Source organism: Salminus brasiliensis, chromosome 10, assembly GCF_030463535.1.
Source record: "Salminus brasiliensis chromosome 10, fSalBra1.hap2, whole genome shotgun sequence".
NCBI lineage: Eukaryota > Metazoa > Chordata > Actinopteri > Characiformes > Bryconidae > Salminus > Salminus brasiliensis.
The window spans coordinates 9,509,675-9,534,802 of NC_132887.1; the positions used below are offsets into that span (position 1 = coordinate 9,509,675).

Here is a 25,128-nt window from a genome sequence, read left to right on the forward strand (position 1 = left end):
TCACATTTTCCTCAAGCGCTCAAATATAATAAATAATTCATTCTTTTGAGGCCATGTCACAGCATCTCCACTGGGTTAAAAACATTGTCTAAGTCACATAAGTTATTTTGTGTCTGTTCAGCAACTCAGATGTAGATTTTGTTTTTCTGTTTTCAATCATTGTCTTGCTGCACAACCCAGTGAACAGTGAGCTTATACTACTTCAGATTTCTCAGATACAGTGCTCCTGAGAGTTGACTCTATTATCAGGAGATCATAGGTTTGAGCTCTATTAATGCCTCAGGAGTTCCCACTCACACAAACGTCTGTTAGTTGTAAAGGAATTACAGTGGTTGTGTTTTTGGGATATTGTTTTATGGAGGAAGCACATTCTAGCCTTCACCCTTCCAGAGCTGGAGTTGTTGTGTGATAGGAGGAGTCCTAGCTAGTGGGTTGTCTGGCAGTAATAGTACACAAAAGTCATGGTTCGGTTAACAGTGCAGTTTGGAACTCAGGGTTTAGTACAGTGGGAGGGGGAAGCAACAAAACCCTCTGAAGGCAGAAAGCTAACCTGGGTTATTTTTTATTTACTTTGAACAGACAGTCGTTCAGGTTACAGCTCGTTCCACCTGGTCTTGTAGCTCTTTAGGTGAGACTGCTAGCTCTAGAACACGGTCTAGATACACTCTTTTTCCTCTAGAGCTTTCCTTCGTGCCTAGAACTCTCATTTACATTGAATACCTTGGACCTTTGGCTTTTCCTGGATGATTTGTTGCCCTACCATGGCTATAATGTGGTTACCACAACAGTATGCTGTCATACCAGTAGACTGCAATGCTCATCTACTAAACAAATTAAATTATGATCTTTAATTGTGAAATTACAGTTGTAACTGTTCTGTAGGTGTGCAGACAATAGTTCATCTCTCTCTCTATCTTCTTCTTTTATTATTTTTCTCTTTTTCTCAATAATGGACATGAACCTGTAATACATACAAACTATAGAACCTTATAGAAAAGCAACCAAGGTCACTCTCCAGTCACAGCAGCCCATGTCACTGAATTTCCTGAAAAGGTGAAAAGTACAGCTCCCCCCCTAACAGGGGGCTCCTGTCTCTTTGGTTCATGTCAATAAGTGTGTTGGAGCAGTGGGACTGTGTTCAATGGTGCACATTATCCAGTCTCTCATCGTCCCAGACCGGACACATGTATGTTACAGCTGCTCATTGACTACATGCTCATTGATTAAGGTGTGTGTGTGTGTGTGTGTGTGTGTGCGTGTGTGTATGTATATGTGGGTCGATTTTCCTCTCCAGATCTCCAGCAGCGCCACCCTGGAAGGCAAAGGTCAGCTGAAGTTCACCTCTGGCAAATGGAGCCCGCACCACAACTGCACCCAACTGGCCACAGCCAATGACACGGCCATCCGCGGCTGGGACCTCCGCAGCATGAGGTGAGCTCACAGGTCAGAAGTCACGGAATTGATGAGAAAAATATTTCTATGCAAATTAATCAGCTTTCAGCATTGCCAGATATGTGTGTTATATACTTACTATATATGAGTAAAGACAAAGTAAAAGACATACAGGGCATTAAACACAGCAGGGGTGCTTCTAGGGTCCTCCGATTTATTAGGGCATTTTCATGTGATTGTTTAAGCAGTGAGCACATAGCTGTTTCGGTGGTCTTAAGTGAAGCGCTGTAATTAGAATAGTTTGTTTTAGAATTGACAAAAGAAAAAGCATTGACCACAAAGCAGATTTATCCAAAAGAGTTTTACAACTGATGTTGTCGCACAGCAGCTTTACAGAAATCTGATAATGAGACAAAAGATCAACAAGAACATAAAAGCCCCATTGTGCCCCCCACCAAAGGCTGCAGTGGCAAGGACAAATGCTCCTCACTGCTGGAGGAAGAAACCATAGGAGGAACCAAGACTCATCCTTCTCTGGTGAAAATGTGATGATTTCATCACGCAAGTCTGGTTGTTATGTTCAGGTGTACTGATATAGTCAATAGTAGTGATGGTAAGAATAATGAAAGTAATGATGGTGGTTAAAAATATAACAATAATAATAATAATAATAATAATAATAATAATAATAATAATAGAAGCAGTTACAGCACATGTAAACTAAAATGTTGTCTGTAATCATTGTAATATCGACAGATGGACAGTAGAAATACCAGCTTAAACGGCAAGAAAAAAACTCCATCAAAGCTGGAGGAAGAAACCATGAGAGGAACCAAGAGTTACAAACAGGGGCGCATCCTCCTCTGGTCAAAACCACTTTGAAATTAGGTGGGCAGCTGGTCTAAGGAAGGTAGCAGGAGAACTTAGCGGTCAAACTTCCATTGGGTGCCAGAGACCCCATGTCAGGCCAGACAAAAGTAGAGGGCCAAAACCTGGTTCACGAGAACGGCAAATCAAAATGGTGCTCCGGAGTCTGGAGTGGTGGTGCACCGTTCTACTGTGCAGCGATACCTGCACACATATGACCCTAATGAAAAAGCCATCGGAAGAAAACCTTTCCACAAAATTCAGTGTAGGAACATCTAAACAAGCCACAAGTCCACAGGAAATATAACTGTTTAACCATAATGGTTTGGCAATGGCATGTTTGTAAAAAATGCAGTGCAGAATTTCAAGTAAAGGTCATCTCCAACTGTTAAGCATAGGGCTGGATTGCTCATGCTTTGGGTTGGTGTAGCCCAAACTTTTGAATGGTGCTCCTTGTTTCAGCTTTAACTTCTTTACATTGACTTTTGGAGATCAGTTCATCTTGTATCACTTAACTCTTCACAGTAACAGATATTTTGACCACTGAAAATATAAAAATATACCCTCCTAGAATCACAACTAGTACCTTCTAATTAGGAATTCAGCATTTATGGCTTCGCCCATTTAGTGTGATGGAGTGGTGGTGCTGCCTGGGTGTGTGTCAGTTAGCAAGGCAGGGTTGGTGCAGTGAATCATATGGAAGCAGATGGGTGATGGAATGAAATGAGCCTCCATGTGGGCTGTACTGCAGGAATAATAATCACAGCACTATTGATCCCTGTGATAACACAGAGCCAGACCTTGAGAGGTTGAGCGAGGCAGAGAGAAAGGGAGAGAACGAGTACGGAGCAGGAGAGGAGAGATAGAGTGAGAAGGAGGAGATAACTGCAGGAATAGAGCAGAGATTAGAAGCGATAGCGAGGGATGGACAGTAGAGATACCAGCTGAAACACAAAAAAGGAGAGAGCGTTGGGATCAAAAGAGAGAGAACCACATTGAGAGCTAGAGGGGTTCTGAGACAGAAACATACCGATGAAAGGAGGAAACAAGTGAAAATAGGATACAGCAGTGAGGATATAAGCAAAATTTAAGTGTATAGGGATTAGGGATTGGGGGGAAAAGTAGGTTCTTAGATGCATCTGAATGCGGACGTGGACGGTTCTGAATCAATTCACTAATTGTATCAATTTTTTAAATGAAATTTCTATCATAATCTTGGCGAAACACGAATTTGGAGAATTGGACAGTGGACAGTCTGTGGCAGACACATAACAGCTAGCTTATGGAAGCACTTTTAGCTCTGATTGGCAGCAACTACAACCCGACGTTTTCCGTTGGTACCAACCGAAGGATCATTGAGCGAGCAATGTCAAAGCTTCCGCCCAACTCAGAAACAGCGAAGCAATTTACATTCAACACTTCACAACTTTTATTGCCAAGGATTTGCGTCCATATTCAGTTGTTGAGAGCCAGGACTTTCACTTTATGTTGAGCACTTTGGTGCTGAGATACAGCAGCATCCCGTCTCGAAGATATTTTACTGACACCGTGATCCCCACACCAGAACCGAAGTCATGGAATCCATCCTGGAATCCATCCTGAAAATCCTGAAGAAAGCAGATGAATCTAATGTCCAAGTAACTGCACAGTTTATCTGTTTAGATGAGTAGGCAGCTAGCAACCCTGTGCTCTAAACAATAGCAATGAATGGGAGCCACACAGGTGCAGATATGGCAGAGACTTGGTTTCAGTTACTGATACATGGTTGTTCCTGCAGAGTTGGGTAGGTTCCTACATGCAAATGCCATAATTGTTTTAGAATCACATCACAGCCCTCTGAATTGTAATTGAATCGAATCATGAGGTGCCTGTAAGACACTCCTCAATCCGTGCCCCAACAATCAGTAGCCATGAGCTTCCCTAAGCAGCTGCCTAGCACTTTGATATTTCAATAATTTAGGCACAGAAAGCAGGAGAAGGCTAAAAGAAGATGGCAAATTTCCAGGTAGCCATTCCTTCAGTTTGTAATGTAAAAACAAATGCCAGTTAAGAGGAACAGTGTAGGTATGAACCTTAATGAAAGCAGCACTGAGGATATAAGCAAAATAAAAAGTGTATAGGGATTATTTCACAAGAAGCATTATAGTACATTAAAGCAGAGCTGGAAGACTGCAAAGACATAGTCACCACACACACACACACACACACGCACATATATATATACACACATATTTCCACTCCTAGTTGTATCCAGGCGTCCAGTTGGTGCAGCAGCTGTGTGCTAGCAGACAGAGCGCGGTCCGCTTCCGCTCCACTGCACATCCAGACATCCTCCGAAGTGTCTGTGCTGGCTTGTCAAGAGGAGTGCCAGCCCAAACAGCACTGCCCTGGTCAAAAACAGCCGTTCCCTTAAAGTCACACCACAGCAGAGCAGAGCACAGCACAGCTCTCCACGGTCTGCACTGGGGTGTGCGAAGACAGAGCCGCATATAAAGTAAACAGACTTTTCTATAGATGTTTTGGAAGCGACACTGTTATTTAAGGCAAATATCCTTTGTTATTGGCAGCTAAGGCATGCTAAATAAAAAAAAAAAAAAAAAGACAAATGCAGGATGGTAATGGTTGTTATGGCAACCAGTTAGCACGATAGCTATATCTTGTTAATAAAGTAGAGCATACCTTAGCTGGACTGTGTGCTGCGAAGGTCCAACTTCAACGATTCTGTAATTATGTGTGGGTCACTGGCTCAGCTAAACGAAGGATGCTGATTTTTGATTTACAAAATAAAATACAGGCTGTCTATCATCTTCTGTGGGTTCACAGTAGGGATTGCGTAGGATTCATTACTTCGGTATCCAGTGGATACCAAAATACTAAAAGCGGGGCGCTACTTGTTTTCTATGGTACCAAACCTACCGAAACTTGTTTGCTCAGAGATGCGCGAGGAGAAGGGGCGCCACGGGGTATCTCACACACACACACACAGACACGTGTCCCAAAAGTGTCCAAAATCAACAGATTACATGCATACTCACTAAAGATCAGAATATTCCATATTTAAATCCACCATCCTGACCTCACAAACACTTGCCTGTGAATGCAATCAAATCCTCACAGCAATGCTCCAAAATCTAGTAGAACAGTAGAGGCAATCACTTCAAAAGCAGGGAAAAAAAACTCTTTCTTTAATACCCTTGATTTCAGAGGAAATGGGCAGTGAATGGGCAGGTGTCCCAATACTTTTGTCCATACAGTGTGAAAGTGAATGCCTTGCTCAGTGTTTTTAGGTGTGTAGTGGAGCAGGTGAAGTGCTGGTGTAGAGTGGTGGTGAACATTGTAGAAAAGACCAGTGCTGTATGAGGTTCTCTCTGTGCATCGGTCTGCAGCCACACTTGCACCACTGAAGCGCAATGTGAGAATGCAAGCACACACACACACACACACACACACACACCTCCTCCCTACAACACGACGCTGTGTGTTAGCTGTCAGGACTGACGCCACAACGTGCGCACACACCATCCCATGCATACAGAAACAGAGCAGTGTGCTGCAGTGAAGCTTTCACCAGAGAGAGAGAGAGAGAGAGAGAGAGAGAGGGAAGGACAGTCTGTGGGAGAAGAGACACAGAGGGAGTGTGTGTGTGTGTGTGTGTCTGTGTGTGGGTAAAAAAGAAAGAGTGCATGTTGAAGGTACTGAGTCTGGCTTTCCAGTGGTTCATGGTGTTGTTTGGGGATCATTTGCATTAATAGCTTGATCTTCTGGTTTGGATGTTCTGTGGGAAGACAATAGAAATTGCTCTAGCAGAGATGGATGCAAAGTGGGAACTCATTAAAGTGTCCTTGCTGTGTGCTTTGTCACATTTGCATGCCGAGGAAAATAATAGAATTCAGGTGATGATTATTTGAAATCCGTAGCTGTAATGAAGTAATGAAATAAACCCAACGCAAGTGGAGCATAAGCAAGATGCTCGGAGAAACATGTCCGTAGATCGTACTGAAATAAACCTGTAGCCATGTCATTTTATTTATTTATTTATTTATTCATTATTAAATTCATCACTGTCTAAAGCTCGTAAGACAAAACGATCAGCTAAAACCAATGACTGTAGGAAACGACTCTCAAAAGTGAAGCAATCACAGGTCTAGCGCCTCTGCTGGCTGGTTGCAGTATGATGTGTAGCTCCGCCCCTCCCCATATGTATCAATGACAAAACATCCTTCAGTCTCTTTTTTTTTTTTTCTCCTCTAAACTGTCTTTCCATCTTTCTGTTCATTAGATGGAGTAGCTGAGATAAACATTCCACTTACCGGTCAAACTGGTCAAATCCAGAGGAAAAAATCTGCCTCACTTCTGTGCTGTAAGCTCAGTGAAGGCAGTCTCAATAAAACATCCTTGGTCTGGGAAAAGCGGGCAGGTCTACAAATTGAGAAAGCAAGTCTGGCCAGTCTGGCCCCACATCTGATCTCTACTGTGCAGACTCTGGTCAAACATTTGACAACATGGTGGAAAGTCATAGGCCAAAACATGACCATGACCAGCGAATAACACTGAGTATCTCATAATAAAGCCACACATTAAGCTCTAGGTTATATGGTCGATGGTTGAACCAAACACTATTAAAAAATAAAGGTGCTTCTTTGCACTTTAGATTCCACAAAACCATATTATGCATGTAATAAATAATGTGTCAGTGTAAAGAACTCAACAACAAATTGGCAAAGAATCTTTATATTCAAATTCATGGACTCCACAAGACCTCTGAAGGTGTCCTGTGGTACCTGTCCATCCTTAATGTCCATTAAGTTGTGAGGTGGGGCATTCATGGATTGCATCAATGGGTTTTAGGTGTCCATGACCCTGTTGCTGGTTCAGAGGTGGGTTCTGCCTTAAACCACGTTTGGTAGGTATTGACCACTGCATACTGGGAACACCCCTCAGGACTTTCCTGATGTTTTGGAGATGTTCTGACCCAGTCGTCTAGGCATCACAGTTTGTCCCTTGTCAGAGTGCCTCAGATTCTTATGCTTGACCATTTTCCCTGCTTCCAGCACATCACCTTCAAGAACTGAATGTTCACCTGCTGCCTAATTGACCAGACCTATTCATAGATGGTTTTCACTTCCCCGGTCAGTGGTTATGGCTGATCAGTGTAAGTGCAATGGGGTGTACAAGTTTCATATGCGTTCCTGCTTTGGCTAGGAACAAGTTTTAAAAAAGGCTCCAGCACAAGACCTTAATTCACTGGTTAGAACGTCTCCAGCTCATAATGACTCATATTGAGGATTATTTATGTAAAGACAGCCCACATAAATCATTGGAGAATGAAGCCCATATTAGATAATATAGGGTGTGATAAGGTTTCTATGTCATGCAAATGAAGCAAATCACATTAAACTCAAATACCATGATAGTGCCATTGCTCTTTAGCTGTGATCTGAGTCATGCATTTGTTAGCAGAGGCAGAGACCTACCAAATCTTAAGCCTGTGAGAAGAACTTAAAGAGGAGAGGGAAATGTTTCAAGGTATGTGATTCTGTTCATTTATTAAAGGTACCGCGTCAGAGCATACTTGCTGACTCACCGAAGGCAGAAGAGGATGAAGGGGAAGGATGACGCTACAGGATTTATTTCTGTGCAACGTCATCAGCCCTGTTCCTCGCTGACGTAACTGTTCTGTGCTAACGTGGCTCCTTACTGATGCTTGACTGCTTCAGAGCCTGGGTGACTTGCCATAATTGGCAGAATTATGAATTTTGCTCTCTATTAGGAAACCTCAGCCCAAGAGCAAGATGCACTTTAAGACTGGCCTAGTCAAAGTTTTGAATTTGATCCCCATTAGGTTGCTGTGGTAAGCCGAGGCAGTCTGGCAGGTCGGCTCACGAGCAGCCAGAGAGCTTGCAACCCTCACCATGACCAAAGGTCACCAAAGGTTGCTGCAGCATCACATCACATCACCGCTGCTAGGTTGGACAGTCTTCATCAAACTTGGGCAGAAATCCTGTTTATCTTAGAAAAAATATAATATTTATTTTTTAAATGCTAAACTAGCCTAATCTAACCAATAGGGATTCTGTACACTACTCTTTGGTTCATAATAATGGAGACCTATTTGTGCTTTATAGAAACCTTGACATCTGAAGGAACCATTGCTTGAAAAGGTTCCTGGATAAAATGGTCCTTTTGCTTGAGTGAAGTGAAGTTGCTGTTCTTCTGCTGGTCTTTCAAGTATGGTTAAATGATCCGTTCTGTCCTTGGATTTGGATTTTGTCCTTGTTTTTGGGTCCACAAGGTAAGCCAGGGCAGTCTGGCAGGTCGGCTCGTGAATGGCTAGAGAATTTGCCACCCTCCCCGCAGTCAAAGATCACCAATGTTGCTCCAGTGTTGCTGCTGCATCATTCCCCTTCAATTGACCTATCCATGCTTTACACACGAGTGCATTGTTTCATAGCAGCTGTTGCTAGGATGGACAGTCTTTACTGGCAGAACTTGGGCAGAGATCCTGTTAATCCTAATGAGAAATTGTAGGTTCTTTAAAAAGAACCATGACTTCTCAAGGAGCCATTTGAATGCTTAACACTAGAAGCACTAGAAGCACCGAACTCCAGTCATTTCACAGCTCTGACTACCTACTAACTAGAAACGCTGTGTTGGTTTGGCAGTCAAAACACAGCTGAGTCTTTATACAAGGAAGGTGTGACTGATAAATAATGAAGGCTAGATCCTGTAATTCAATTCCATGTGATACTCATTCTAGCCCTTCCATCATTTAGCTTAATGTTTTGATTTATCACATATTGGCAGATTCCCGATTGATTTGGATATTTTTATACTCGTGTGTTCCATTAACAATCAAGCTTTCAATTAATTTAGGTGGGGAAGAAAGAGGTCAAATTGGTCAAATGACTGGTGCTTGGCACTTCTAGTGTTAAGACAAGACATTACAGGTAAATATGGTAAACATTTGAACTAATAGTGAAACTGTCATTTTTTTTATTTTACAAGTTTTCTGAAATATTTCATTTATTACATTTAGATGAAACCTAAAACAACACACCTAAATGTGTATTTAGGTTCCTTTTTACTTTCTGAGAAATGTATCTAAATACACATTTAGTCTAAAAGAAGACTAAATTCTAAAATCTCTAAATTGACCAGAGCATGATGAAGCAAGGTTTTTGTCTGCTGTGTCTCGCCTTAAATGGTTCTTTTCCTGGTTAATTGGCTCTTTTGCTTGAATGGTTGAGCATTATCAGTCAGGCTTCTGCATTGTTCATGTTTGTTTATTCTTATCCATCACTCTATTAACTTCCATTCTAAAGTATGACTAAACAGTACCTTCTGTCCTTATTTTTTGGACTCTGTCCCTATTTTTGGGTCCACAAGGTAAGCCGAGGCAGTCTGGCAGGTTGGCTGGTGAACTCTGACCTCTGAACTTTCCTGCTGTCAGTCTGATCTCCGCTGACCTTTTTAAACCTCCCTGCCCGAAGAATGTTTTGGTGCTTTTGTGAAAAATGTGCCACCCATGCCAAACTTTTTCACCCTTTTTTTTATTATTTTTTTTTAACTCTGTATGCTAACGCAGGCACCACCACCCTTTAACCTCCCCATTCTAGCTGCAGCCTCATTTCAACAGGATGTGTGAAATGATATTTTTTTTTTTTTGCACCTGACTGTTGTCATGGCAACAGAGGTCTGGCTTGGTGAGCATTGCGGAAATGCACCCGAATCCCCTCAGCTGTGGCCATTTACCAACATAGCAAGGGCTGACTGCTGACCAGGGGGGACTTGGAGTGAGTGCTGCTGCTGCTGCCAGAAATGGGTGGGCTGGTGGGGTCGTCGGGGGAGCTTTGGCAATTGGACTGTGCCATGTCCAGAGGCTTATGAGTGAAAGCGGTGAAAGCGACCTAATCCCTGTCACTTTTTGTAGAGTGTGTTCTTGAATCAAGGTTCAGCCCGGGCTTTGGCTGATCGGATCCCAATTTCAGATTTGCAAGCATGGCGGGCTCAGAAGCAGCCGGCTAACCCAATTTCTTGCTCCATTTCCCCAGCCAGAGAGAGCAAGACAGCGGGTTGGGGCGGCAAGGGGTTGTGTTGGGTGGAGAATTTGCGACCCTCCCCATGGCCAAAGGTCGCCAAGGTTGCTGCTGCATCACATCACAGGGTGCATGAATGGTTCAGTGTCATTAATCTAAACAAGCTCATTCCCCTACAATTGACCTATCCATGCTTCCCACACGAGTGTGTTCTTTTGTAGCAACTGTTGCTTGCTTTGGCAAGCTTTACTGAACTTAGGCAAAAATCCTCTTCATCTTAATCAGTAATTATAATGTTTTTTTTATTATTATTATTTAAAAATCCTAACCTACAATCTAGGCAAACAAAAAGGGCCATAAACATTACACATTACTACATTACACCTCATTACCCCCCCCCATATAAATACTAACCCTGTCTGAATAGGGCTATAGTCAATCAATCAAATTTTATTTATACATCACTTTTTAGAAAAATCAAATTGAAATTCAAAGTGATTTACAAGTGATTGATGATTCTTTAAAATAGGTTTTCCTACAAAAAAGTAAAAAAAAAACAATAGAAACAATAAAAAATAAGCTTTTTGAATTGAATTAGAATTGAAGTATAATGTAAAATTATGTTATTAAAAATGGAATGAAAAGTAAAGTTGATCAGTAATAAAATGTAAGTATATTAAATAAAAAGTAGGATAAAATAAATAGTAAGAAAATAGACCACAGACTAGATGTAATATATGTCTATTTGTAATACATATATATTTTATTTTGTGTGTATGTGTGTGTCTATATATATATATATATATATATATATATATATATATATATATATATATATATATATATATATATATATATATAATGTGTGTGTGTGTGTGTGTGTGTGTCAGTTTAGATATTTGGTACTACACTCTTACAATTTTGGTTCCATAAAGAACCATGTTTGTCATAGAGATCTAAAAGATCTCTGAAAGATCTAACTCTACAGCTGGCTAAAGTTGGTGCTTTATCATTGTCGGATAAAAGGTAAAGTTTAACCTTTTTCTGCAGTTTTTTTTATACTGTTATTTCAAAAGGAGGAATCTGTTACTGGTACAGGCCTGTGTCCAAGGAACTGCATTTTTTTTTGTTGGAGTTGGAGTATTTGTGATCCAGAACCAATCTTTTAACACCAGTGCCTGACCTCACTAACGCTCTTGTGGCTGAGTGCTATCAGGTCCCCTCAACAATTTTCCATCATCTATAGTGAACCTTTCTCAGAAGAGTAGAAGCTAGTATTGCAGCACAGGTGGAACAAACCCTCTATCAATACACTGGATTTCAGAAGAAACATTGGGAAAACAAGCGTCTACAAACTTTTGGATATATATTGAATGAAGTGACCAGTGTTCTGCACAGTTCGTCCAAGTCCAGGTCACAACCTTGGCAGTTTTATGACATCAAAAAGAAGACTCCTCCCTTTGATGAGATAATATGATGAGAGATGACAGTTTCTCTGCTGATGTCTTAATGTTCATTCTTTGTCTCGTAGTGGGACAGTACATTTTAACCTTTACCTCTGCTCAACAACCGCCAGCTCCCGCTGAACAGCTCGGATAGAAACTTTAATCTTGACCTAATTGAAGCCCCACGTTCCCCTCTGGTCAGAATTTTTTCACCTCCAGTTTTAATGAGATTTTTAATTAGCATGTTAATTGCATAATGAGATCAGCGGACAGTGAGATAGCCGGAGAGCACAGGCGGAAAGAGCCGGGTGCAGTGGGCCGGAGATGCCGAAGCACCCCGGCAGCCCTGTCAGTCGCCCATACTAATGAAGCAGAGGTCCTTCAGACCAACTCTCAATGTCTAAACTGCAGCCATTCATATATATATATATATATACACACACTCACACAGCGGGTTTTACAAGCCCCTGCCAGGTCGAGTGCAGAGCCTGCGCTGGAAGTCATCACCTTGCATGAGGACTAGAGCAGCTCATGCTTTATGGCTTGTCATGCTTTTATATGATATGAGTTGGAAGTTTGGCCTTCACAGCTGTAGGACCAGCCTGCTTCTGATTCATGAGCAGACTCTCTCTCTCTCTCTCTCTCTCTCTCTCTCTCTTTCCCTCTCTCTGTCAAAAATCAAAAATCAAATTCTACTTTCTTGAAAACGGCAGGAAAAGGCCTATTTTGCCAAAGCTGTACAGTATGCTGTTGCTGTATGCTGTTTCTGTCATTTTACTTTTTGACATAATGTGAATCTGGCAGCTGTTCATTATCTTGACTCAAAATTGCATGATAATTGAACCAATAGAAATGCTTTAAAATGACTTGGATGACTTTAATTGCCAGAAAATGAAAAAATTTAAGAACAATATAAGTATGCAACAAATGAATTCCCACTGTTGTGCTACCACTATGGCCTGGGGTTCGAACCCTGAGCCATGCTGCTTTGCCCTCAGTGTCTGAGAGCACAATCGGCTGTGCTCTCTCTGGGTGGGTAGGTGGCACTCTCTCCCCTCATTACTCTTAAAGCGATGCTGGATGGAACAGATGTCTGTTAGCTGGTGTGGCGGAGCTCTCAGTGCTCCCAGTGCTTTCCTCTGAGCATGTCGGCTGCCTGGCACCGAAACGAGGCGTTGGCTGGCTTCACATGTATCAGAGAGGAAGTGTCTGAAGCATTTCTAGTGTTAGTGTAAGTTATGAACAGGTTGGTTAATTGTCAGTACCAAAATTAGGAGAAAAAGGGAGAAATATGACTTACAAATTACAAGACCTCTATTGAAAGGTGAGAAGAACATTAAGAAAAAACAGCAAATAATACAAATAAACATAAGAATTAAGAAGACATTTGGGGGTAGAAACGGGGCAGATAGGGTAGAAACACAGATTGGATACCTTCTAAAAATGGTCTCTTTTGTTTCCCCATTAAGACTTTGATTTCATAATCCTTTGAAAGGGTGGGGTGGGGGGGTTATTAGTAGTTTTTGGCACATAGAAGTCTCTATCTTCATATTTTCAGCATGAAGGAAGGAAGTGGTTCTCAGTTTCTAGTTTCTACCTCTCCCTGTGGGCTGTGGGTGTAGATCCTGTCCACACTGGCCACCTGGCCTTTTCTGTGCTTTGTTTCTACAGACAGTTTATGGTCTGATTGGTTGATAGTTAATAATGGGATAGGTGTTAATAATTTTAACCAAACTGTAATAGATGGTTTGAATGAGAAGATTAGTTCCTAATAATGCAAAATAATGCATTCCTAATAATGCAAAATCTGTGGTGTGGGGTATTAAGGCCCACACCACATTTTGTTCCAGATTTACTTACCTGACCCAATCTTTGCAGTAAGTCTGTAGTATTGATGGATTCTGATTAGTTGCATCTTTTGTTGGTGCTAAAATGACCAGATCATCAGTACAGTTTAATTATTGGTCTTCTTAAATTAGCCCAGCTGTAGTTAGTGTCTTTTAAGTAAGTGACCAGTTTATTTATATATCCACTAAATACGTTCTACCTTTTTGTCTTTTATATGCATGGCTTTTTTCTTGTCTTTATCTTTCTCTGTCTCCTTTTTTCTTTTAGATTATTCATCTCTCTTTTTTCCTCTTTTTCTCTCTCGGCTCATAAACGCCTAAATAAAGGGCTTTTAATCTCAGCATCTCTTCTGTCTCTTCTTTTTCCCTTTTCTCACTCTCTGTACCTCTTCCAAACGCTTCCCTTCTTTCCCTCATTGCGAATGCCTCATTGTTTGCCTCTCTGTTGTTCATTAACATCATTTTGTCGCCTTTTGTTTTCTTCTCGTTCTCTCCCACATAGTCAGATCTACTGCATTGAGAATGCCCATGGGCAGTTAGTGCGAGACTTGGACTTCAACCCCAACAAGCAGTACTACTTGGCCAGCTGCGGAGACGACTGTAAGGTCAAATTCTGGGATGTGAGGCATATCAACGAGCCCGTCAAAACCCTGGAGGAGCACTCGCACTGGTTAGAGACAAACACACACAAACACACACGCACACATGCACAGACTGGAGATAAATCGCAGAATAAGCATGAATGTATGTGCTGTAAACCCATTCAGGTTCATACAGATAAGCTGAGCGTTTGTGTATAGAAGCAAATGAATTTGAGCTCATGCATGACCACCTGTATAAACAAGAGATTGTCCCCCTGATTTGACTCGTAGACTCACTAGAGTCTCAGTGAGCGCTTGGGTGTTTTTGTGAATTATGGTATGGGTTTTATGTTGTTGTAAAGGGTTGGTGTTTGAGATAGAGATGGAAATGGGATGAAAATCTGGAGGATATTTTCTGATACTGAAATCTTGAGTATCGTCCAGTATTTGGCCTTTAAAAAACAATCAGATAAAAGTATATTTGTCACATACACAATTCTGCACAGTACAGCTAGTAGTGAAGTGCTTTGGTAACTGTCATATGACAGTAGTTAAATTCAAATTCATTAAGTTCAAATGAAATAAAAGAATGTATATACATAGATGATTATATCAAAATATAGCAATAACTATATGTATTGTACATACACTATATGGACTAAGGTATTGGGACACCTGCTCATACATTGTGTCTTCTGAAATCAAGGGTATTACAAAAAGTGGATCCTGCTTTTGTTGGAGTAACTCTCTCTACTGTCCAGTGAAACAAAAGGCTTTCTACTAGATGTTAAAGCAATGTGAAAATTTGATAGCAACATAAGCATTAGTATATACATACATTATACATCCAAATGTTTGTGGACACCCCTTCTAATGAATGTATTTGTTAGATGTGCAAATAAACACACGCACAGCTTGTCGAGTCCATGTAGGGAAGTATTGCCAATAGAATAGGACTCTCTGAAGCAGGTAAAAATGAACCTACTGGCTCCTTGCCTAATGCCAGGTTTGGGCTAGAGGGGTGTAAACGCCCCCCCTAACATTGAGCTGTGGAGCAGTGGGACTGTGTTTTCTGGAATAATGGTGTTGCTCCATCCGACCCCTTTGGGATGAGTTGGGAATGAGGTGAGGTGGTGATTATCCAACAACAACAAAAAGCCTTCTTCCCCGGACAGTAAAGACAGTAATTCTAACAAAAACAGGAAAAACTCATTAATACCCTTGATTTCAGACGAAATCACAAACAAGCAGGTGTCCCAATACTTTTGTCCATATTGTGGATAATATAATAATTTTAAACACTACTAAGCGTTCATATGAGCTATTTTTAATTGAAGCACTTTACCAAACCTGAGCACCTGAAAGCAGGTTATCAGACGCAAGCTATCCACGTCTTCAAATACCCCACAGGAATAAACATGCGGCTAACAATGCCACATGCTGTTTTAGACTACATTTATTACGAGACTGAATCCGATTCTTTCTGTCCAGTCCAGCATTTTCTGCTGATATGGACCCAATACTGATACCCGTACAACATCCCAGTTGATCTTTTCTGCAGTGTGCAGCACTGCCCTGATTCAGGAAGGCTTAGCCTTTCACTTAGAGAGCAAGTATGCTAGTTGGGCATCTTTCACAGTCACAGTTTGCATTCCTGGCCAACCACACACACACACACACACACACAAATCACTACATGATAAAATGTCAGACATTGGATGTTATCTCTTAAAAACATAGAGGCACAGTATCAATAACAGCCCAGTTTTGATCCCATTTAGATAGGAAATTACAAACCTGCACCAGGCTGCTGTGTTTTTTTCCTCATTTGTTCAGTTGGCAGCGAGGGCCTGGCTGAGCCTTGGGGTGGAGGTATTAGGGAATATTTTGGGATGGAGGCAGATTAGTTAGGCTGAGGGAGCAGGGTTGACTGAGCCAGATTTTGCTGTCGACAGCCGAGTTATCCTCCTACAATCCCCTTCTATGAGGGGCTGGGAGCGCCTCCTGAGCCATGCCTGAGGCTTAGCGAGAGCGAGTGAGAGAGAGAACATTACTGAGATCGAAAAACAAGAAGAAAAAGTGAGCAGGGGAGGAAGAATTGGGCGTTTGGAGGACAGAATTAAGACGTACAGAACAGTGTAGGGTCTTGAATGCAGGCGAATAGCCATATGAAGTAGAGATGTCCCAGTTTATTTATTTGTCCTTTAACACACACTTCCAAATAAAAAAAAACTGTTCAAATTTGAAGACCACCTCACTCAGCTTCGTCATATTTTCCTAACATTCCTCAGTGATGTCCACAGACCTCCTATATTGATAGGATTTTGCTTCTTCGCGCATTTCTTAACAGTCCCAGAGATTCTCAGTGGTGTTCAAAGCTGGTGATTGTGTAGACCATGACATGATCTAAACCTCCAGACTCCTGAACCCACTCAGTCACTGGATGTGTGGCATCTTGCATTGTCTTGTTGGCATATGAAGTTCTCCACCACAAAGGAAGGGTTAGCAAAGCAGTCTGTAAACATCATTGTATAACTTGTGAATTTCTTTCTGGCTGCTAGTTTGTTTATTGAGTCCAGGGGTGTCCAGTCCTATCCACTAAGGGCGTCCGTGGCTGTAGGGTTTTATTCCAGCTAAGCAGAGGCAAGTGTGATCAGCTGCTTGAAGACTCACCGATTGATTAAACAAGTGGAATCAGGTGTGCCACTGATCGATTAGAGTGAAAACCAGCAGCCACACCAACCCTTAGTGGATAAGATTCAACACCCCTGATTTAGTCCAATAACAAGTCCCACCGTGATATACACTTCTGGAATCAAGGGTATTAAAAAGAGTTGATCCTGCTTTTGTTAGGGTAACGGTCTCTACTGTGCAGGCAAGAAGGCTTTCTACTAGATTTTGGAGAACTGCTGGAATATTGGATGCTCACCACCCACCTCATCCCCAACTCCCTAGCTCATACCTAAAGTTTTAGATGGAGCACCATCGTTCTACCACTCAGTGCTGGGGAGCTTAATACCCCTCTAGTCCTCTATACCACTGTAGTCCACGCCTGGCAAAAGGCATGGTGCCAATAGGTTCATGTTTATCTGCTCCAGAGAGTCCTATTCTATTGGCAGTACAGTACATCAATGTCAGCAATGGGTGCAACTTAGAGGCATTCATTATAAAGGGTGTCCATAAACCTTGGACAAAAATGGATCCATTAAAAAAAATGAATTAATTCATTAATTCAGATCTAATCCTTAATCTACTTCTTTCTTTTAAAACAGATTGAGCTTTAGAATACTGTGTTGTGGAGGATTCTCCATATAAGGTATCAAATATAATGATATCAAACGGGTTCTTTGGAGTAATTTCAAAGAAACATCTATTGAAACGTTCTTTAAGGAGCAGAGGTAGTTTGTCTTTTGTTCTATAAAGCAGTGGTTCTCAAATCCCAGACAGACTACATTTTCTTGCTTGATCACTGTGTGTTGAGAGTTGGGTTGGAGCAAAAATGTGCAGTGTTAGAAGGTCTGAGGACCACTGGACTTTTTAAACTCTTTAAGTTCTTTTTTAAAAACATGTTGAAACTGTTGTCCATGCTGAAGGACTATATGCCGTAGATTCATAAAGGGAGAGAAACTTTTAGACTGATACTTCTCATGAATGAGTGTTTAAGTAGGCGGCTTTATGTTTCAGGGTGTGGAGCGTGAGGTACAACCACTCGCATGACCAGCTGCTGCTTACAGCCAGCAGTGACAGCAGGGTGATCCTGTCCAACATGGTGTCCATCTCCTCCGAGCCCTTCGGCCACCTAGTGGACGATGACGACCTCAGCGACAGTGAGGAGACTCATCATGAAGAGAAGTATGCTTCTCTCTCTCTCTCTCTGATTCTCTCTCTCTCTCTCTCTCTCTCTCTCTCTCTCTCAGTCTTGCTCTCAGGCAGCATATAGATTTCTATTTGTCCTCCTTTATTATTCTCCACATTCTCCCAGGCCATTGACAGCTGCAGTGTAATAGCAGTAACAATATGAACAATATCAGTATGAGTCATATGACTGATAAGCAACAACAGTAACCGCAAATCCACAGAAAACACGATTACGTTTATGTATATTCAGGAAAAGCGTCCATGCATTACAGATTATGGGGGGGTGGGGGGTGATGGGGCTAGCTGTCAGCTTAAAATAGACACACATGGAATTTCAGGAGCCACTGTCATGCATGTTGTTCAAAGGTCTTGCTTTACTGCAGATTTGTAGTCCACATTAAAAGCAAACCTTAGCATGAAGCATCCGAAATCTCTGGTGTAATTAAACTGCTGAACATTTTCATACGTGGGCCTGTGAACTAATACTGTGTACTTTATTAGGAACACTATGTGGTCTTCTGCTGCTGTACTAGCCTATCTGCCTCAAGATTGGATGTGCAGTGCATTCTATGCAGAGGCTTTTCCACTCACCACAATTGCAAGTACTTAGCTACTTTTAGTAGTTACAGTAGCCTTTCTGTCAGCTCCAGCCAGTCTGGGCATTCTTAGTGGATAGTTTTCTATCATTCTGAGTAACTCTAGAGACTGTTGTGCTGAACATCCCAGAAGATCAGCAGTTCCAGAAATGCCCAGACCATCCTGTCTAACACCAACAATCATGCCACGCATTCTTATAGTTGATGTGAACATTACCAGTAGCTGATGGCCTGTATCTGCATGATTTTATCAATTGTAATGATTGATGTAATCTACATGACTGACTGATCCAAATTGAGCCAAATTGTGATGGCTGGGCTACTGGATCGGAACATCTCCAGGCAGGTCCTGTCTGGTACTGCAGAGGTCAGTACCTACCAAAAGTGCTTCAAGAAAGGACAACCGTTGACAGGGCCATGGGCACCTAAGGCAAATTGAATACATCTTACAGGACTTACAGTATCTGCTGTAATGAGTCTATGCATCGAATGGTCAGATCTGTTGTGGTAGCACAAGGGGGGCCTACTCAATATTAGGCAGGTGGTATTCATGTTATGGCTGATTGGTGTAACGCTCCATTGGTTAGTTCACTAATTTGACCAGAAAACTTCAGTGTTGTGACCTCTCCAGTTTCTGCTGGTCCCTGTTCCAACACACCTTATGATGGGCTCATGATGGACTTGATCACTGGCCCTGCACAGTAAAATGTGCTGTAAAATGATGACTCTGATCCAGTTGTTGCATAATCTACTAATGAGAGGCAAGAGGAGTGTGGCGCATGACATGACTGTGCTGGATTGGCAGGGTTGGACCAGCCATCGGGAGGAACGAGAGAATTCCCTCAAAGCTGTTGTGTGTGGGCTGCTGAGAGTGCAAGAAAGAGAGAAACTCGTGCGACTAGTATTGTCTCAGTATTTGCTGCTCAGCTTGGATGTGCACCATTGTTTCTCCTGATGTAGTCTGAGGAATGGAGACCACCAGGATAAAGGCATGTGCCGTGTGAATAGTGGCACCCTGTGCTTGGCTATCGCCAGTCACAGTTGAAATGGGACAGGATTTTGTATAACTGAGCGAGAAACTGCAGGGCCAGAATAGCTTAAGGCTAAGTTTCTTACCTGTTAGACAGTAGGTTAGTTAGTAGATAGCCAGCTGCAGCCTGAATTCTCAACCATCTCAGTAATTGGAGTACGTCATGAATCGCAGTGGAATCATTGTGTTTGAGATGGCTTGGTCTAGACAAAACTAATGGGCTGAATTTAGTTCCCAGGCTAACCCTGTGGTGTTTGCTGTTTGTAAGCTTAGGTGTTTAAACAAAGCAACTGCAGTTAGTGCTGGGGAATATGACTAAATTCAGCAGAATTGTGATACATTACATTGATAGATGTTTTTCGGGTATGTTGTGGATGTAACAATACTAGAACACTGACGAACTCCATGTTTTATGACAGATAAAACATAAACAGGCCTTTTTAACTAAATTAAGTGAAGTGCAGTGTGTAAATCTTTGAACACAGAATCAGTTGTTTATCACTACTGGCTTTATTTCTTATTCTGCTTTATCAGAAGTTTAGTAATATTATGTTTATGACATAGTACCCAACCCTAACTGCAGTAGCTATCAATATTATCAGTAATAATTGTCTGTACATCATGGAGATACAATGGATCATACATGGTCATATGAAAACAGACAACAGACTGGTAGATGGTTATGGTTATGTCTGAGGCTACAACTAAGTGTCTAAAGCCTTCAACTGAGGCAATTTTGGCCAAAGGGGGAAATGCTAGGGCACAGGGTATTCTAGCTTTTCCGTTGTAGGAATTGACATCTTTTCTTTTCTTTTTTTTATTTTAAAATTCATTAAAATTGTTATTACGATGCATTTTTCTGTAGATATTGTTTAAAAGATTAAATAGCGATTTATCCATATGTCTTAATAAGAAGCTACATATTTAATAGGGTATTTAATAGGGATGCACCAATCCGGCTTTTTCGGTTCCATTACTGATACAAAAACTTATCTGTCAATACCCGATACCAGTCCGATACCATTGCATGTACCTCACCATGTGGGAGAGACTTAAACATTACTTTATATAATATAATATAACAAATTATATAATATAACAAATTAACACACAGAGTCTCACACCACCAAATTAAAGTGTAAGGATCAGTTCCACTGGGGGTTATGTAGCTTCTCTATCATTGCGTGATTGAACCTGTGTTTCTTCTGTGCAGGAGCAAAGAGCCACTGCAGGACAGCATCATCTCCACATACGAGGAGCACGAGGACAGTGTGTATGCGGTGGAGTGGTCTTCAGCTGACCCCTGGCTGTTCGCCTCCCTGAGTTACGATGGCCGACTGGTCATTAACAGGGTGCCCAGAGCCCTGAAATACCGCATCTTGCTGTAGAGTGACTGATGGAAAGGGTGAGCGACAAGCACTTGACAGATGTGAGAGAAATGAACGCACAAGAAAGCAAAGACTGAGCGTTCATGAGCACACAGAGGAAGGAAGAAAAAAAAACTGAAAAAAACAAGCAAGACGTTTGAAGAAAGTGGTGAGCGACAGGCCGGGAAAGCATGAGTCGAGATAAATTTGCATAAAACACACATCCGCTATTAACACCACTAATTAAAGGCAGTCCCGAGAGCAGTGGGATGGCTTGGAGGCTGTTTGAAGGCGAGAGGGCCGCGGGGCACGAAGTGGCGTTTGTCTTTGAAAAAGCCCCTTGTGTTGATAGCCAGCGCTGCGCTGGTTGTGTTAGCGAAGCCTAGGCTCACTTCATCTCGGCCAGCCTCGGGCAGCCCAGCGCTTGGCTCCAGCCCCACCACTGAGTACAAAGTGCAGCCATGGAGAAAGGCCTGCCAGGGGGAGCCCAGCGCAGCAGGCCGCTCCTACAGCCTCCACACTCCGCACTGTCTCTCGCGCTCTCCTTTACTTTCTCCCAGTTAACTCCCTCCAGATCCAGCAGACTGCTCCGCGAATAGCTTCTGCTGTGGGCAAAGAGGAGAAATGAGGGAGTCTACCTAAACTTTAAATGAGTTAACATTAAGTACATGCTGTAGAGTAGCTCTGCTAGACTATACCACACACATCTGGAGACAGCTTTTCTTCTGTTGGCGTTCTCAAAATGATTTAACCACTGCTTTTCAATAAAGTTAGAAAAATGCTTGCAAATGTTTCAAGAACTGTCTCATAATAACTTCATAATATTTTGGGTGTGTTTCGCAGCCCTCGTGCTCATCAGGGTCCATTCTTTGGTGTGAAAGGAGCAGCCCTGTGAACATTCGGCTCTTGGCTGAATACTGAAATCACACTTTATGGTTGAAAATTAAAGCTGCCATGGCATCGCCAGCCCTTGAGTTCTCAGAGTTTTGGTTATGGGAGAGGTCTTAGACAGCATTACTCAATCACCTGAAGCCGCTAAAAGTCCTGTGTTTATAAGTTTGTAATAAACAATACACTGAATAAGGCCTCAGTGCAGTAAGTTGAAGAATGAATAATGGGTATAATTCATACGGCTATGTGACCCCTTCATAAGACTTTCATGATAACTGACGTAAACCTACATTCAACATGCGCCTGGCTAAGGCATCATGCACCTGGTGGTGCTCCAACGGGCTCCATTATCCCATACAGAGAGGGTTCTGAGACTGAGAGAGATGTGGAGGTGAGCACACAGCACTTAGACTCTAAACTAAGTGCATTCAGCCTTTTAGTTTCCCATAGCTCTATAGTCAGGCTATAGTCATATTTATTCACGCTTATTTGGTGTTTGTTGATGGGTGTGTGTGACTAAAGGCCACTTTGGGTTACTCAAGACCTGTATGTGTGTGTTATTGCTGTGCTAAGCTAACTACTAGGTCAACATGGCCATGCCCCTTCCTCTATGGCCATGCCACAGTTTATGTAGGTTTATGTCAGTTGTCATAAAAACAATTTGATGTACTGTCAGGTCCATAAGTAAATATTGTTGTCAAACCTCTGAAAGTAAAGCTGAAAGTCTGCACTTTAGCCTCGTCTCAATTACTTCCTTCTCTAAGATCCACTGGTTTGTGTACAGAGGGCATAATTGTGTCTCTGTCCAGATACTTATGGACCTGACTGTAGGTGTGATGTAGCTTTAAAAACAGTGCCCTACAGTAAAGTGTTACCATGTCATGTTTGTCTATGGTGACAATGAAGCCTAATGAGATGAAATGGCATCTTTAAAAAGATCTGTGAAAGTGAATTGGATCTTCAGTAAGAGATCAGGAGCCATACTGGTGATGCCAATAGTATTCTTGCTGTGTCTCTGTTGGTTGACTTTTCATAAAGCATAGATTAAACAGCGGCAGTGTACATGATATCAGTGTTGGTTTAGTTTTAAAGACCTATTGAAATACCCTCAGCCCAAAAGTGGAAGGTTTGAATGATGGTAAATTGATGGCATATGACATTACTGCCAAAGTAGTAGCTACTGTCAGTGATCTTGTCATAAATATTTTGTTGCTGTCACCCAAAACAATTGTATCTCAAGTGATCAATTTACAGGAGAAGGAAATAATTTTTACTTTAAAAGGAAGTCAGTGTATTTTTTTTTGGTGTGTATTTTTGGAACATCATGATGGAATCATAAGATTTACAAATTGACAAACAAAACACACCTAATTATATTAAAATTGTCCCAAGACATTTGATGAAAAATATATTGTCGCGGTCACACAAGAAAAATGGTATTTCCAAAATGTCAACTTTTCAGCTGAAGAAAAAAACATTTCTACTTGTGCATTCATCATGAAATCTCACAGAGTGTAAAGAAAATCTGCCAGATTCAAAATACACAAAAATGACGGAAGTATTGGGACACCTGCTCATTTAATGTTTCTTCTAAAATCAAGGGTATTAACAGAGTTTATCCGGCTTTTGTTGGCATAACTGTCTCTACTGTCCAGGGAAGGGTTTCCAATAGATATTGGAGCATTGCTGTAAGAATTTGACTGCATTCTGTGAAAAGAGCTTTAGGGAGGTCAGGATGTTGAATGATCACCACCTCACCTCATCTCCAACTGCCAAAATCATCCCAAAAGTGTTGGATAGAGCAGCAACCATCATTCCAGAGAACACAGTTCCACTTTATACTCCTCTAGCCCACGCCTAGCATTAGACACATTAGAAACAGGTTCATGTTTATCTGCTCTGGAGACTCATATTCTATTGACTGTTTTTTCTATCGACAATTCTATTATTCTGTTGTGCTTCTTTACAGGGACTAAACTACAGTGTCTGTGTGTCAAAAAGTGGAACTCAGAGATACAAACTTTTGCCGTGACACTTTTTTACTTCTAGTGTCAAAACATACAGCTATGTTTGGTTTCTGTTGAGGTTCTTCTACGCATATTTATCTTTCAATTTCTTGAAGAGTTTAAAGGAATCCTCTGTGTTGCTCGTACGTACCTGACCCCGCACATTTTGACGAACGTGTGGAAATGTCTGATGGAATCTAATTAGCCCTGTACATTCCAAATAAAACGGTTCTAATGATGAAAGGCTCAGCCTTCCCAGTCTTCCTGAAATCCTTCTGTGCCCTTCATCACGCTCTTTTCTCTTCTTCCTCTCTCTATTTCAGCGTAAACGGGGGTTAAAAGTTGACGTTGCGCACTCGTGACAGTGCGAGTGTTCATTAAAGCAGCTCTCTATGACAAGCAGTTTTAATTGCAGCTTGACTCCGTGGATCTGGGTTCGCGGGGGGACAGCGGAGGTCCTGTGCTGGTGCAGCGGGGCCTGTGGGATGACTCCACTGAATTTCTAATGCCTTCATTCAGTCTACACTCACTCTGTATTCAACACTCCAACATACTGGTCCTTCTCTCAGGTGCAGAGAGGTTAAACTGGGTTGAGAGTTTAGGGACTATTACTATTAATATTTCTCTCTCGCGCTCTTTTGCTCTCCTTTCTCTCGGTTCAATTTAGTTCAGTTTAATGCAATCTAAACAACAATGTTGCCAAAGCACACAAATTAAATCTGAATAATATATCAATAATAAACTTAATGACATTATTATCATCAGCTAATAATGATCGTATATAATACAATGAAGAAAATAATTCTTTATTTGTTGAACGCTGTAAAAAACAGTTTATTTACATTCTCTTTTACAGTAGCTTTATAGGGATGGGTGGGGTTTATTAGCTAGTGGGTGGAGTGCACGTGATTAAATCGTAACTCACTGACATTTAGATGGTGGCATTTTGTTACATATTTGGCGATGAGAGGCACTGTACGGTCTTCCAATGTTTCATCCGTTTACCAAAGTTTCCAGATTTTATCAGAATTTCCACATTTGGGTGATTTTTTTTTTTTCCCTCTTTCTCTCTCGTGGCTTTAAACATTTCCTCTGTCTCTGTGTGTTTGTCACATTTAAATGTTTCAGTTTATCCAACAAGTCATTACTTTGACATGGCTGCTACAAAACCCCATTTTGTTTCTTTTGACTCACTCAGAGGTGGACTTGCTT

The 25,128-nt window shown here is 41.6% G+C and overlaps 1 protein-coding gene across 1 annotated transcript in view; it reads left to right on the plus strand.

Moving 5' to 3' along the window:
• eipr1 (EARP complex and GARP complex interacting protein 1) overlaps positions 1–21,808 on the plus strand; it is a 55,782-nt gene extending 33,974 nt beyond the window's left edge. The window contains exons 6-9 of the mRNA XM_072689136.1: positions 1,295–1,431; positions 14,090–14,257; positions 17,853–18,020; positions 20,866–21,808. Coding sequence (XP_072545237.1) covers positions 1,295–1,431; positions 14,090–14,257; positions 17,853–18,020; positions 20,866–21,040 — 648 coding nt within the window. The 3' untranslated portion in view covers positions 21,041–21,808. The remainder of the gene's footprint in view (positions 1–1,294; positions 1,432–14,089; positions 14,258–17,852; positions 18,021–20,865) is intronic.
• Positions 21,809–25,128: the final 3,320 nt, after the last annotated feature.